The sequence below is a fragment of the Cladophialophora bantiana genome (genome assembly GCF_000835475.1).
Source record: "Cladophialophora bantiana CBS 173.52 unplaced genomic scaffold supercont1.7, whole genome shotgun sequence".
Taxonomy (NCBI): domain Eukaryota; kingdom Fungi; phylum Ascomycota; class Eurotiomycetes; order Chaetothyriales; family Herpotrichiellaceae; genus Cladophialophora; species Cladophialophora bantiana.
In genome coordinates this window covers 89,913-105,246 of record NW_015971581.1, presented here as the reverse complement: position 1 = coordinate 105,246, position 15,334 = coordinate 89,913, and the positions used below count along the sequence as shown (strand labels likewise).

At 52.0% G+C, this 15,334-nt stretch overlaps 7 protein-coding genes across 7 annotated transcripts; 3 read left to right on the top strand and 4 right to left on the bottom strand.

Moving 5' to 3' along the window:
* Positions 1-230: 230 nt before the first annotated feature.
* On the top strand, positions 231-2,435 carry Z519_05041 (uncharacterized protein; the record flags this gene model as incomplete). The annotated part of the gene is made up of 2 exons (XM_016762783.1): positions 231-377; positions 438-2,435. The coding sequence occupies 2 exons, from the start codon at positions 231-233 to the stop codon at positions 2,433-2,435; spliced, it is 2,145 nt and encodes a 714-aa protein (XP_016620396.1).
* Positions 2,436-4,490: 2,055 nt separating this feature from the next.
* Positions 4,491-6,269, top strand: Z519_05040 (uncharacterized protein; the record flags this gene model as incomplete). The annotated part of the gene is made up of 4 exons (XM_016762782.1): positions 4,491-4,642; positions 4,699-4,826; positions 4,882-5,172; positions 5,269-6,269. 4 exons carry the CDS (start codon positions 4,491-4,493, stop codon positions 6,267-6,269), a joined length of 1,572 nt encoding a protein of 523 aa, XP_016620395.1.
* An 816-nt stretch (positions 6,270-7,085) lies between these two features.
* Z519_05039 (uncharacterized protein) lies at positions 7,086-7,886 on the top strand (the record flags this gene model as incomplete). The annotated part of the gene is made up of 1 exon (XM_016762781.1): positions 7,086-7,886. One exon carries the CDS (start codon positions 7,086-7,088, stop codon positions 7,884-7,886), a length of 801 nt encoding a protein of 266 aa, XP_016620394.1.
* Positions 7,887-8,033: 147 nt separating this feature from the next.
* On the bottom strand, positions 8,034-9,078 carry Z519_05038 (uncharacterized protein; the record flags this gene model as incomplete). Its single annotated transcript, XM_016762780.1, has 3 exons — positions 8,034-8,189; positions 8,290-8,700; positions 8,824-9,078. The coding sequence occupies 3 exons, from the start codon at positions 9,076-9,078 to the stop codon at positions 8,034-8,036; spliced, it is 822 nt and encodes a 273-aa protein (XP_016620393.1).
* A 281-nt stretch (positions 9,079-9,359) lies between these two features.
* On the bottom strand, positions 9,360-10,037 carry Z519_05037 (uncharacterized protein; the record flags this gene model as incomplete). Its single annotated transcript, XM_016762779.1, has 1 exon — positions 9,360-10,037. One exon carries the CDS (start codon positions 10,035-10,037, stop codon positions 9,360-9,362), a length of 678 nt encoding a protein of 225 aa, XP_016620392.1.
* A 604-nt stretch (positions 10,038-10,641) lies between these two features.
* On the bottom strand, positions 10,642-13,383 carry Z519_05036 (uncharacterized protein; the record flags this gene model as incomplete). Its single annotated transcript, XM_016762778.1, has 3 exons — positions 10,642-10,782; positions 10,894-12,782; positions 12,882-13,383. 3 exons carry the CDS (start codon positions 13,381-13,383, stop codon positions 10,642-10,644), a joined length of 2,532 nt encoding a protein of 843 aa, XP_016620391.1.
* A 1,081-nt stretch (positions 13,384-14,464) lies between these two features.
* Positions 14,465-15,227, bottom strand: Z519_05035 (lactoylglutathione lyase; the record flags this gene model as incomplete). The annotated part of the gene is made up of 2 exons (XM_016762777.1): positions 14,465-14,518; positions 14,583-15,227. The coding sequence occupies 2 exons, from the start codon at positions 15,225-15,227 to the stop codon at positions 14,465-14,467; spliced, it is 699 nt and encodes a 232-aa protein (XP_016620390.1).
* Positions 15,228-15,334: the final 107 nt, after the last annotated feature.

Below are 15,334 nucleotides of genomic sequence, written 5' to 3'. Positions count from 1 at the left end.
CCTGGTCAGGCAAGGCTGGAATCTGCTGCGCCAACCATAGGTAGACGCCAATCAGGAGTCTCCGTCATCAGCGGCCCCGCCAGATGGAAATTATATCGATATAACATTCTGCGGTCCCCGTGGCGTGGTGCCTTCCCCCCCTCCCAATACTGGTTGAAGCAAAGAGGCCTCCCTCTCTCTCGTCTTCTTCCTCCTATCGACGTTTGACTAAGAGGAGGAAGAAAGACGATATGGGGATTCGTCCAGTCCTGGACAGGTTTTCTGCCCCGGCAAGAATACAACGGCTCAGCGTCCTCGCCTTAGCAGCGATTCTAATTGTCCTCTTCTTCCAAAGCACATTATTCCCGGTGAACTCGGCGACCTACCTTCACAGAAAAGTGTGTGGCAGTCGTCTGCGAAGCCGTTCATCTGATGCACTCTTAGCTAACGAGTCATAGGTCGACCGATCGCGGTCCGAATACTACCTACAATGGGGGCCTTTCGATCCTTTGCCGATCCCGGGGTTTGTGAACACTGGACTCCCTGGCAAGAGATCGTGCGATACTTTGAAGTACAACTCGACTGTCGGGGTGCAGAAGAGCTTCTTCCTCGATGATGATATCAAACAAATAGCTTTGACCCTCGACTCTCATCCGATGGTCGACTACCCTGACGAAATGATGAATGACCCCAAGATGGAAGCGAGTGAGATCATCGAGAAGACGTGGGCTCGCCTTTCCGGATCCAGTGTGTGGCTGCCGGAACAGAAGGTCTTCTTGTCCGTCACTCGAGTTATTTTCTGCCCTTCGAGGACTCGTTCAGTGCCAAAGATGAGCTTTCTACGAGGCCAACTCTACAACCAGGACTGGGAGCATTTGGACAATCATACGATCACCTGGGGTGGACAGCAGTTCAAGTTTCCACTGGTCTTCGACGTCCCCGCGCAATGGGAAGACGATGGGAGCTTGTATGGACCCGAAGACCCCCGGATCATTTTGGAGGACAATGTCAAAGGCGCCGAACCAGTTGTCATTTTCAACATGATCGCGAAACGAACCGAGTGGAAGCGAGCAATGTACGTCTTCCGACCTTTCTCCAACCACTCCACCGTCCTCACCATCAAGGACACCGACCGACAATCGGCCGAAAAGAACTGGGCACCATTTTTCATTCCAAACGAGCAACAGCAGACGTCGGCTGGCACGAATCCCTCCACAGCGATCGCAGCTCTGCGCCAACCCAGCGAGTACATCCATTTCGTTTACAGCTTCAAACCTCTACGGATCTTGAAGTGCCATCTCCGCTGCGGCGATTGTGAATTCGAATATGAGCAAGAGGTGCCTGACAACTTCATGACGAAACATAATGAAGAGGGCGGCAGTTTGCGTGGTGGTACCAATTTCGTGCCGGTGCCCCTGCCGTCGAGCATGAACATCGATCCCCGAGTTCGAGTATACGCAGCCTTTCCGCGGACCAATATCGAGAAGCATTGTGATGGCAGCTTTTATCGACCAGAATTTGTGGTAATGATCAATATTGGCACACAGTTCCACCTCGCTTTTGCTTCCGAGTCGCTTGACTTCGGCAACGCTATACTCGACTTGGGACCTGAGGACGACCGCTGCGACAAAGGGCGCATTCTCATTCCCAACAGTGTGGCTCAGTGGGATACGAGCAATGGCCATGATGTGATGAGTGTGACATTTAGTGTCAACGATGAGACGGTCCAGGTCGCCCGCATCGAAGGGCTGTTGGCTTTCGTTCGTAATCTGCCACAATTCAAGACGCTACTGAAAAAGGATGGTCTTCTGAAGGGTGCTGACTCGGATTTGATGGGCATCTTATCTTCCTGGGTTGGGGACGATGTACGTGGCTGCCTTGTCGAGGCCGCTCTAAACTACGCCACCGCAGCCCAGGAAATTACGCACCCGAAAGAGGGAGGGGAAGTGATGGATGTGACCAAGGAGCTCATGCTCAAGCTCAAACAGGAAGCAGACACGACCAAGCAGAAGGATGAAGAAAGCTTCAACCACGGTTTCGAACCAGGACATCTGTTTTTGGAACATCCTGCCGATGATGACGGTGCACAACCTTTCCGCTTTGAGATGTTGGGGGAGTTTTCCGACGTTGAAGGCCTGTCGGTTGAGGGTTTGGACGGCAATAGCAACAAGGATGACGAAAAGAAGGAGGCGGTCAACAAAGATGCGGAAGAGAAAGAGGAGGAGAAGGAGGACGGGAAGAAAGGAGACGGATGGAAGGATCGGAAACAGAGTACAGACGAGCAGCAGGACGAGGAGATGAAGCAAAGTGAGGAAGAGAAGGATCAAGGTATGCAAGGACAAGACACGAAGGACCAGGAAAAGCCGCCGGAAAAGCCGCCTGAGATCCAACCCAAGCCACAGCACGCTCACCACCGATATCATAACCATCAGAATCACCGCCGAATGTGGCCGTAATTATTCAATGAAGACGGAACTCTACCTTCCGATACTCATTCCAACAAGTGGCAACATGGAGCCAACCCATAAGGCTCGCCAAAGGTCATGGTCGAAGACGAGATGGCGGATTTGTCGACGGAAATAATGTGGAAGGCAACGAGCCTGCCCGAGGTTACGGGTCCTTTTCTGGTACTCCATTCCTACGCGGCTCTGCCTTTACTTGACGATGACGACCAGCAAGGCCAGGAAGCGACTTTTGGTTCTGTCCAGGCACGTCTGTGTGGATCTCTTACATTTTCCTGGAGTTGCTCCGCCAGCGCTCGGACCCTTGGCTTTTCTCTCCTTTTGCTTTCGTGTCCAGTGACGAATATTCCTTATGAAGATAGAGGGGGGAGGCCTGTTTTGGCCATGGACGGTAGGAATGACCAGAAAGACGATGGCAGGATCAGGATATGTGGAGGCGTTTTTTTTATGCATAGTACAGAGACTGAAAGTTCTTGCTCAGCGAGGAGTTCCGGAACTGGCTGGAGGACCTTTTGAAAGTTTCTAATGATGATACCAGGGTTCAATGCAGGATAATGCAAATATCTAAAGAGTTGATAGATGCCTGAGAAAGGGTGATAGCCCAAGTAGAAGATGGAGAGCATACCGAGTTCGCCTTGGAAGAAATGAAGACCTTGTCGCGATCTCTTGTCCTTTCCGTCTCTCCCGGATCCCGCCCTGTGAGGCTTGTATGCCGCATGGCATCTCCGGACAGATTGCATACACCCGGCCTTTGTTGCCCTTTGGTCCTCCAATCTGGCCCTAGTTCCCCGGGCGAGCAGCGTGGAGTTCCAGAAGAACTTTTGACCCGCGGATCCGGATATGCTATTCCAAACTCGATAGAGCTCGGATGAAGCACCAGAGCCATGTGTTTGCCCCGTTTATTCATGAGATCCTAGCTTTCCCTTTTATCGACCTCAACCAGACCCAATCTGGCCATTGCGCCGTTCATCACCCGGACCGAGTCAACACGAGTAAGCACAGCAGCTCATAGGAAGGAATCAACCAAGATGGATCGAGTGCACTGGTCATCTACTGGAGCCAAGCAACTGGGTCCCCACAAACCATTACTTCCCGACTCAAAGTCCCGAGGCGATGGTCGCTGAGGGGCGGTTCTAGGCACGCTAGAGATGTGCAAGTCTTGGGTACCGGCGATGAGTGATGGAGGAAGGACTTCAGACAAGGTCCGCTCGGAAGTATTTGCTTCCTAGGGAGGGCTAGAACTCGGCTGAACTGGAGGAGTGAGTCTAAGGGACGGATTGATGACTGCCCTTTCCTTTGGGGGTGAGAAAATGAAAGAGAAGCAAGACAAGGCGGTAAGTCAACGAGATCAAGCCTGGTTCAAGAACGCAGGCATCCAACTGTTCGTCGTGTGACAAGACAGAGAGTGAGAGAGAGTAGAGGGAGGGAGGGAGAGGCGAGAGAGGCAAGGGAGGGCTCTTGGCAAGCCCCGTCAGTTACGGACCTAACAAGTACACCAGTCTGACCAGTGCATCCTTCTGCTAACTGGTACATAACATTATCCTAACTGGTACATCACATTATCCTAACTGCGGTATCTGACTCCGTCCACGCTTCTTGTCAATCGCCGTTTCCACCCTGGTCATTGGTCCCCGCAAAAGATAGCGACCATTATTTGCCATCTTCATCTTCCTTCCCCGTCATTTCGTCTCCAGGTCTCCATCCGGGTCTCCATCGAGGTCCCACGGTTCCAGACCCTTCATCCTTTCAACCAGCCTTGTCTCCGCTGACCAGGTGCAGCATCCGGAGTGCCAGGTGTCAGGGCCAAGACGGGCCGTTGTTACTCTTTCTCTGCCAGCGTGCGTCGTTTATTCGCTGCTCCCTCCGACTCGATAGACGATGGACACGGATGCTGGACATGCCAATCAACCAACGTCTCGAGCTGCGGGACGCCATGGCGACGCAAGACTACTTAGACCCAGCCGCCCCTCCTCCCTTGGCCATGCTTTGTCTCGACGTCTCTTGATATCCTCACACTCGTCGTTCTACTTCCACATCGAATAATCCAGCATGACTTCCAAAGACCATAATGTCGAGGAGCGTCAGGCCGATCAGGCCGTCCGACAATCGCTTCAAGATGAGGTCATGAATGAGAAGGCAGCCGCCATGCATGCAGAGAACTTCCATGAAGCTGCAGAAAGAGGCCATGCTGCTACTGACAAGTAAGTCGAGCGTCTCCCTCATGCATCAAATAACCACGGCTAAATGCCCACTCCAGATATGGCCACTCCCTTGTGACATTCGATCCAAAGGCCGAAGCAAGACTGCGCTGGAAGATTGATCTCTATGTCGTGCCCACGGTCTCTCTTCTCTACCTCTTTTGCTTCATTGACCGCGCTAATATCGGTGAGGGGCACGGCATCTCGTCATAAATGATACCCTCCTAACCTCGTCCTTCCAGGTAACGCCAAGCTCGCTGGCCTCGAAAAAGACATTCACTTGACGGGTTACGATTATAACATTGTTCTCTCCACCTTCTATATCAGCTATATCCTCTTTGAGTTGCCGGCAAATATGGCCTGCAAGTACTTCGGTCCGGGATGGTTTCTCCCCGCCACCTCGCTTGCGTTTGGAATCTTTTCCATCTGTACGGCCTTCGTCCACCATATGTCTGCGGCGTGCGGCGTACGTTTCCTCCTAGGCATAGCCGAGGCCGGCATGCTTCCAGGTATTGCATATTATATGTCTCGATGTAAGTCTCTCCCTGATTGACAGACTATCTCCTCCGTAGCTAGGAGTTATTTCAAGTCCACCGTCATTCGTCCGTCCAGACTAACAGATAACGCAGGGTACCGTCGCAGTGAATTGGCATTTCGGCTATCGCTTTACATTGTCATGGCACCTCTCGCCGGAGCTTTTGGAGGTCTTTTGGCTTCTGCCATCCTAAAGCTTAGCCATTTTGGAGGCCTCCATGAATGGCGGATGATCTTTGCCATTGAAGGCATCATCACCTGTGGTCTTTCGCTCATTTCCTTCTTCACCCTGACTGACCGGCCGGAAACCGCCAGATGGCTGAGTCAAGAAGAAAAAGACCTTGCGATTGCCAGAGTCAAGTCTGAGCGTGTTGGCACGACCGAGGTGCTCGATAAGCTGGACATGCCCAAGATTCTCCGTGGTATCTCGAGCCCGGTCACCCTCGCCACATCATTCATCTTCCTTCTCGACAACATCACCGTCCAAGGGCTGGCCTTCTTCCTCCCGACCATTGTAAAGACGATCTATCCCAAGAACTCGGTCGTGTCGCAACAACTGCACACCGTCCCGCCGTATGTTGTGGGAGCCTTCTTCATCCTGCTTTTCCCCTTGCTCTCATGGCGATACGACCGTCGCAACATCTTTATCATCCTCTCGACGCCATTAATGATGGCCGGGTACATCATGTTCCTGGCTAGCACAAATGCCAACGTCCGTTATGGGGCAACATTTCTTATTGCAGCCGGAGCTTTCTCATACGGTGCGCTCTGCAATGCCCAAGTTTCGGCAAATGTCGTCTCAGATACGGCCCGCTCAGCCGCCATCGGCACGAACGTCATGTTTGGAAACGTCGGCGGATTGATTTCTACCTGGTCTTTCCTGCCCTTTGACGGGCCCAACTATCATATTGGCAACGGATTGAATTTAGCTACCTCGTCGACGATCTTGATTTCTGCAATTCTCCTGCTGTTCTGGATGTGGGCGGATAATAAGCGGAGGGAGAAGAAGGATGTCGATGCCGAGTTGGATGGCCTGTCATTGAAGCAGGTGCAGGATCTTGACTGGAAACATCCTGCCTTCAGGTGGAGGCCATGATTGGGTATGCGTCTGTATGAGGAGGCTGTGAAGCGAATGGCGCTGAGGCTGTGTTGGATGGAAAAGGGGCTAGGTTACTTCCCCCTTTCCACCGCGGGTCGCAAGGCTTGCTGATCTAGTAGCCTTAGCATACATGGTCCAAGAAACGGTCATGCATTTCTTCCCGGGCGGTGAATATCCTCGGATCATGTATTGTTGATGAGATTAGTTTCTTGTACAAAGGAAGCTCAATGTCGAGTCCATGCAAGGCCTTGGGTCGTGGTTGAGGAGAGAGCGTCCAGAACGGGGATAAATATTTATCCGGTCACCAACCGCAGATTGCCAACTCCAACAACTCGGATGTCACTCCATCGACAACAACCCTCCTCTTCTTGATCCTTCCACGGACACGCTGTTCATTTCTTCATCTGGCCCTTTGCTGTCCTTGTCCTCACGGGACTGCAATCCCCTGCGCTCCATGTGAGTCAAACCTCTAGTCCTCGATAATGCCAGCTTGTCCCGACGCGGGTAGGCTGGCGTCAATTCAGCCTCGCCAGGCTGACATGATAATCCCCCTGTGTACCTCACTTCCCAATGCTTTGATGTGACTATTTATTGTTCCGTGCTCTTGGGGACGTGGTGATCGTAGCGCATCGTCTCTGTTATCTTTGCATTACGCCCTGCTGCTGGACCTCTTCGACGAGGGATTGAGATACACCCTCGGGAGTCACGCTATTTGCCCCGCTACCCCGGTTCTAGGACTGCTCACAACCAAGCACAAATCCCGAAAGAGCACCAATTTCAACTGGTTCAATGCCGTGCTCGGCTCCTCTGTCGATGGCTTCTTCGACAGCACTTCTACCAGCAGCACGGGAAGGTTCCAGTCCAGAAACCCCCTCGCACCACTCCCTCAAAGGTCTCGCCTCCCTTCCTCCAGAAATCCACCATATGGTTGCAGAACACCTTCCGTACCCCGACTTGCTGTCGCTGAAACTCACAAATACCTACTTCGCAGCCCTGGTCGGCTCGAAACTCACGGTGAAGATGCGCATCAGCTGGGTAAAGAGCAGATATGCGCAGCATCTCCCCGTACCCAAGAGCACCAAGCTGTCCTTCAAATCGGACGCCCTGTTCGTCGCCAATCCCGAGGTTAAAACAATCCTGAGGCGGCGGAGGCATCACCTAGAATGCGCGGACCATGAGCGTGGAGGCGCCTTTGTGTTCTCCATGTTCGCTGACGTCGACCACCAAGGCCGTGGTGATACCCAACAGCCGTGGAGTAAAGTCTGTCTGGTGACGGGGAACCCAGTGTGTCCTAAAATCCAGGAACTGGAGGTCAAGAGGCAGCAGTACAAGAATAGCGTCATGGGGAAAGTGGCGGTTCCCGTGGTACGAGCGATCGGTTGGTTGAGGGGAGTATGGCGGCATCTCAGTGATCCTTGGCCGTGGATCATGGCTGGAAGGCTGCGCGCCTCCGGATTTCACCGGGCATATTTAATCACCCTGTTAGGGGCGGTCGTCGTGCTTGTCTTGATCTGGACCATTTGCTGTTGGAGTGACATCTGGGCGTCCCTCTGCATATTCGCCCAACCATATTGGCGCGCCACGATGGGAGAGCTGGGCGTTTCGGACGGATAGTGCACGAAGCGGTGGTATCTGCATGAGCCTTGAGGTTCCTTCTCGGATCAGTGATGGGGACGCTGTCCTCCTAGAATAACCCCGTGGCGTGAATGCTGGCAAGGACCATCCTGTGTTCAAAAACTGAAAAAAATCACCCTCGGTCCTTTAGGTCAAGCAGAATTCTTCGCTCTTTAATCCGTCGGTGAAAATCGCATCAGAGTCGGCCGGCAGCTCAATAACCTGGTCGAAATCCAAATCCTTCAAACCGGGATCGGGGACGGGAGTTTGTAGGAGCACGGCAGGGCCGACAAATGTATACCTCTGAGCCATTGCTTTGCGGACACAAGCGAATCGGTCGGAACCATCAAGTCGCCCGCTTGCACGGCATCCGAGGCCAAGATAAAAAAAAATTAGCTCTCACCTTGCGATAGCGAGGCTGGGAGTTCGGGTTTCCAATGTCGATCGTTGCCGTGCTGCCTTCAAAATTGCAAAGTTGTGTTGTCATTTTCAATTTGGGCCGGAATATCCCCCTCCCCATTTCCTTATTATAACTTTGTACACCGCCTTCGTAATTAGTGGGCAGGGCAAAGTCGATCTTGGAGGCGCTGTATGATATGCACTGAATGAAGCGCATGAACCGAGCCTTATTCGATCCGGATGTGGCCAATCGATCGGGCAGATCTCCTGTTCCACTTGCAAGAAAGCCCAGCTCGACTCTCCATTTCGGCGTCTTATGGTCCGCTAGGTCCCCCCACTGCTCTTTGAGCATTCTCTCTCCTACACGGGCTATTGTCACCCCAGTAACTGTCAAGCAACCTGGAAGATCGCCTTTCTGTAGCGGGTGGTACTCTCCTACTTTCCCCCTTACGCCACCATAACATGGGCGTTCGGAGTCTTTGAACGCGAGGAGCTTACATGTTCGCCAGTCAGTTACCTATGATGGCATATCTGTTACCTTTTGCGTATAAGAGCGAAAGATATGAAGAGGCAATAGACTTTGGGAATTTCGGGTGAGGTGGTGGGTGACATCCTGGTAGACTTCGGTATTTTTCTGATAGTCCACGGGATATGTTTGTTCATCACTGGCGATCACGGTGGTGAACCCCTGATGCTTGATATTGACCTGCTCCAGCATCATTCCGATCAGGGCATACACCCTATCACGCGGATCGGAAGACTCAAAGCCCACAATTTCCGATAGAATGTACATCCATCTCATCAGTTTACTATGTGGTTTGTCGAGGGGATGCCTGGGCACGGGATCTCTCAAAGCTGCCAAATTGTACGGTCAGACTTCTTGCCGCGTAGAATTCCTGGCGGATCTAGGTCCTGCTGAACCATGGCCGTTTAAGGATCTGCGAGAAAGCCATGTCGATGTGCTCGAGTTCTGCAGGACAATCCTTGTCGTGCACCACATTGAGAGACTGACGGCTCCACGTCGAACAAGCACTTAGTGCTTCTTGGTGGCCCACCACAATTGGGAGATCTCGACTATCTCCCGAGGTCGATGATGTGTTTGATGGTTTTGTTGCGAGAGTTCTCTTTTTCTATGGTCTCTTTCTCTGCTCCGATAGCGAGCAACCCATAAGTAGCACACTCTTCAACTGAAGGTAGCCCTAGCCACACGATAACGCGCTCAGCCTTCGTGAATATCAGCATCATGTCTTGAACTTGGGTCGACTTCTCTGCAATGTCGAACTGATTGATGCAAAACGCATCGATCCAGACGTGGCGGCTTCCGTGGCGGTATCGGAGACAAACGAGGGCTTCAACCATGTTCTGGGTCACAGGGACATCGGTTCCGTTGCATTTGATCATGGCCGTGGGCTCCGGATAGCCCCAACTATAAGAGAGCGCATCATAGAAAACGATGGAGGACCACGCCGGGACCACAACGCCCTCTTTGGCGATTAGGTCAACTGTCTGCAGCTCACAGTCAAGAGGATCAACGGCCTCTCCTGGATGGATGACGATAATTCTTGTTTGCCACGGGTGGATGGGCTGGTATAACTTTGAAGATACCAAGCGCCTCTCTTCGTCAGACGCAAATTTGTGGCCTTGCTGCGATACTGCCAGGGATATGGCTGGGCTGCGCGATGTTTTGATTTTTTGGAACATGCACCGAGGACAGCCCGTGAGAGACAAGCCATTGAGAGTCTGTTGTTCCATTACCGGTTGATTGATTCAATTCCGCAGCAGAGCACCGGAGCAGCGGTTCAGCTGGACTCGTAGCTTGCTTTACACAACGAGCTGGTGAGCTGCTAAGGCTCTGAATTTTCTGTAGGCACAGTGTGCCAAGGGACAAAGCCGCCAGCCTACCAGGGTATACAGATGCAGGTGGGTGCCTATCACGCCTACCACTTCCAGAGTACTGTACCTAGGTAGGCAGATTGGGCAGAGTAGGTTGGGTGTGGGTAGGTGTACCACACTCTAGACGGCTTCGGGGAGCACTCAGCAGGCAGAAGGTAGCGAACAGCCTATTTGTGTAGATAGGGTGGACGAGTCACCTTGTTCACCGTGTAGTTTATGCGTTGTATTTCCTTTGCGTTGCATTTCAAGCCTTGCCCGAATCAAGTAATCCACACTCATTTCATTGAATTCATTTATGCTTTTCCTTCTATGAAAGGGACATCTATCAAGCACTTTCAACCGTGTCAAGTCTAGCCGTGCCAATACGCCCATAGGGGTGGTTGAAAGACCCATCCGTACATCCATATCATCGTCAACTCGACAAAGTGGTGGCGGTCATGGTGGCGGTCATGATGGTGCTACCTTAATCAATCACTCCCGGCGGCAAGACCGAGATATAATCCAATGGCGCAGGCTCAATACCATCTGCCACGCCTACAATCTTCAATATATCTCCCTGCCCCACTGTAACATTGTGGAAGGTGATTCTTGTGGCAGAGTGGCCCTGCGACAATCGCTGTTAGTTTCTGCGTATCGTAAAAGCCCGCCCCGGAGTAGATAACCGCCAGGAACAAACGGATCTGCCGCGAACGAACCAAAGAGGGTTAGCACTTACATCAAGATATATGCTTGGAGCGTGACCTAGACGGTCTTCGAGGTTACCAACCCACGAACCGATCTGAACGTTGTTGAGAGATACTGTCCACTTCGACTTGCCGCCAATCATGTCGTAATAGTTCACGGCAAGGTCATAAGTGCCGTTGGGGAAGTTGAGAGTCGTTGTTGCTGTTCCAGTTGTGGCGTTTGCCGAAGTCACAATCGCGGTGACATTCGAGGCAGCTTCGAAAGGTGATACCGTGTACGGCTCATAGCCTTGAAGGGTCATGCTTTCTGCCTCTACACGCCACGGGTGGTTACCGACACGGTTCTGGCTGTCCGCAATGCCTGAGACCTTGTGGTAAAAGTTGGTGATTGCATCGCGCCACACAATGGAGTGACCTGCTTGGTATGTCAAACGGAAGAGAGTCTCGTTATACCGCTCCTGGTCGACTTTGCCCTGTAGATCTTCCCATTGCGTAACAAACGTCTGCGCAGTGTCTGCACCAGCGTAATGCGCGTCGTAGAAATGCTGGATGACAGTCTCGCCAGAGTGCAATTGTTGCGTGTAGTTAACGTGATGGAACCATAGAAGCAGATTGTCCGGTGTGGTCGAGATATTTTCGTACATGGCCGCAACTTCCACAGGATATTGTCCTGCAAAGCCTGTTCCGTTGGACACCGTGCGATCCATCCCAATGGTTTTGTGGTCTGCTCGCGTCCATTGACCCCAAGGGTTGTTGTCTTGAGATTGGGGATTAGGTCCAAAATGCGTATATAGAATGTCAGTCAGAGTTTGAATACCGAGATTGCCCGTGTAGTTTTCGTACGCTGGCCAGGACAACATGGCCATGTTAGTGATGGCAGCCAAGACAGCTGGATCAGAACCAAACGTAAGCCGAATCCAGTCCTGCAAGATATCTTCTGGATCACTCGCAAAATCCCACGCTAAACGCCCATAACCATACAAATTTGACATGGAAAGATGGCTTCCCAACCAGGTGTCATTAGTTCCGACATTGACGACAGCGGCTGCGCCACCGAGAGGTCTGTTAAAGCGCCTCCCGGTGACTATATCGCGCACGAGGGATTGTGTATGGTTCGCTCGCATGTCGAAATCCAGGACTGTCTTCCATAGAGGGGGCAGGTAAACCAAGTGACATTGCTGTCCTAAATACTCTTGTGTGACCTCTAGCTCAATCGCCGTGCTCGTATTTCGCAGGTAGGCAAAGAGAGGCGAAGCAGGCTCACGTACTTGGAAATCAATTGGTCCGTATTTGATCTGCACAACGGCATTCTCTGCAAATTTGCCATCGAGACCAGTGAAAAAGTCGACTGCAGCGTTCGCGCGGTCCTCTGTCCATACCGATTCATTCAGATTGACACTGTCGTAGACGAACGCGCGAAACATGAGGATTCCGCCGTGAGGCTGTAGAGCGTTGGCGAAAAGATTTGCCCCTTGGGCCAGTGTACGATTGTAGGTGATTGGTCCTGGCTGACCTTCAGAGTTGGCCTTGACCAGGTATCCTGCCATATCAGGAACGCGTTCGTAGAGAGTATCAGTAACATTAGTCCACCATGTTATGACATCCGGATCTAGTGGGTCGAATGTGCTGAGATTGCCATAGACCAGGTTAGCCGTCGGGGAGGCAAAGTTTAGAGCGATGCCAACTTGAACCCCGTATGGGCGGAACGTGTCTGCGATTCTTCCGAGCCCTTCCACATTCTCAGGACTCAGAAGAGACGCATTGGCATTGACATTGTTGACAATGATCCCGTTGATGCCTATCGAAGCCAGGAGGCGCCCGTAATCTGAAACTCGATTCAGATTGTTGACGACCGTGCCATTTGTGAAGAAAATCGAAGGCCCGCCGTATCCTCTTTCGATAGACCCATCCAAATTGTCCCCTGCTTTCTGGTTAGCACCGGAGAATTATTGTACGAGAAGAGACGGAACTTTTGAAAAAGGCTTCTCTAATGCTGGTAGAGGACCCCAAGGACACTTACATTGATTCACCCATCGAATCGGCGCGTCCGGGTTGGAAGCGTATGCGACGCTGGAGAAGTTGCCTTGTGCAAGCATTGAAAGATATTGGAAGGCACCATAGAGAGCACCTCGTTCGTTGTGGCCAAGGATTTGAATCGTCGAGCCCGTAGCATTGAGCCAGAAACCGTCGTCCACGAGTCTGGGGATATGTGGAGCACCACCAAAGGTGTTTGCGTATTCTGCGACGGTACCGACGAGGATTGATGACGTGGTGTTGCCTGGCTGGTAACTGACTGGATAGATGACCGTGAGATTATGATCCAGGATGCCTGCAAGGCCTTTCTGCAGCTCCACGGCAGCAATATGCACAGGTCCATTTGCTGTAGCATTCAGAGCAATAATATTTGAAGGTAGACTCTGACTAAATTCGGGAGTAGAAACGGGTGCATAGCGTAGCCAGGCGTTGATGCCCGTTTCAGCAGCGGCGAGGCTTGCGGCCACGAGCAGAAGGGATGAGCGCATCGTGCTGGACTTTTTGGCGATGCAGCTTGCGCACCTACTTACTGGGCATCCTCCAACTCATATATACTTACAAAACAGCAGAATAGCCGGCACTTTCACCAGCGCCTCCCATTTTGGGCTTCAAGGCTTCCCCATACCCCAGGACCAACGACTAACCTTGATTTGAGCTTCTCCGCAGAACCACTCGCGTCCTTGATTGGTTGCATAAATTCGATCAGCCCTGAAGATGTCTTGAACAGGGAAATGATATACTGCTCGGTCCGTTTATGCCGACAAGGACACGCAGGCATTGCTCCCGGGAGGGGTGACATCAAAGCATCGGCTAAACCTCGACCAGCGAATTCAGGCTGAATAGACTGATAGAAAGCGGAGGAAGGAGGTCAATGAGAGAAGATAGTCCATATTGACGGCTTTCTCTCCTTTACGAGCCAGGAGATAGAGCAGAGTACAGATACGTGGAAAATAGATGGGTTGAGGAGTCGAGTGAAAGTTGAAGCCGTCAGAACGGGAGGATTCTCGAAGGCGTTGCGTGGGTAGTTGTATACTGCGCCGTAAAATGACTAGTCATCAATAGGGCGGAGCATGGCAAGAGCATGCTCGCATGGTCACGTCACATGCTCTTTCCTTCGCCTCGCAGCCTCGCAGGATGTGCTTCTTGAACCACTCCGTCGTCGAATGGGCCAGATCTACTGAAGGGCGAATGAAACAATAGCTTGACTCAGATAATGGGGATCTCGCACTCCTCACCCCAACTTTATCTTCAAGTCGACGGCTACGGCGGCCATTTTGGAGTCCGTGAAGTCTCGGTGTCGGACGAGGATATGAAAAGGACGAAAGACAACACAGCGGTCTCGCCTCCTTGCAGATGGCGTCGCATCTTGCATGGCCGTCTTCGGAAAATATGGATTTTTTTTTCTGGTTTCCTAAGCCGTAGGACCTTGGAAAGAGGTGTTCAAGGCCTTCTATCATGAAGCAGGCCTTTTCCCTAGCATGCAACCTTCGCGAACCCTGGGTAGAGAATGCACCAGCGACGAGATTCCAACTACATCCAGTCCTAGGGACCCATATGTCAACCTGCGATTCACGGGTCTAGAGGACGCATGTTCTGCGGCACTAACTCGACAATATATCCATCCTGAGATCACGCCGTCAGTCACGTCGACATGTTGGGGCTTGATCAAGGCAGAAGCCGGACTCACCGGATCTTTCACAAATGCAATCTTCTCGAAGACCTTCCTATACTCGTCATGGATCTCGCTCTCGGTACCCTTGATTTCGACACCTATGCCGCGCTCGTTCTCCCAATCACTGATCGGAATGCTCTGTCTCGTGCAGACGCCCAAATCCTTCAATACCTCGACTCCATTCTCTCTCATTCGCTTCAGAGCCTCGGGCACGCTTGGCACGGTGAATCCGAGATGACCAAATCCGAGATGCCCAGGTTCATTTCCCGTCGAATAGTACCCGGGATCCTGTTTCTCTGAACCATGGACATGATACAGCTCCAATAATCCCAAGGTATGTTGAAGGTTAGCAGCGGTGTCGGCGCCAAATTTCATCAGATCTGCCCGATGTTCGTCGGCCTGAGGGTATCCGAGGTAATATATCGTGAATGGACCGACATTCATGGTGAAAACGGTCCGCATACCCATGACGTCGACATAGAAGGGGATGGATTTTGCCGGATCCCGGATACGCAGCATGAAGTGGTTCAGCTTATAACCAATGGTGGGATGGTTGGGAGGAAGGGGAGGATCACGCTGTTGGTTGTCGAATTGGCCATTTGGCAGAAAAGCGCCATGGGGGAAAGGAGTGGGTTGTTTTTGGTCTGAAGGGGATGCCATGGTGCTTTATCCACGACGTGTGTCTCAAAGCAGGTGTAGCAAATACAGAAGGGTAGATCCAGGAGGCGCCACTTGCCGAACCACTTCGTTATGATGGCGATGTATGT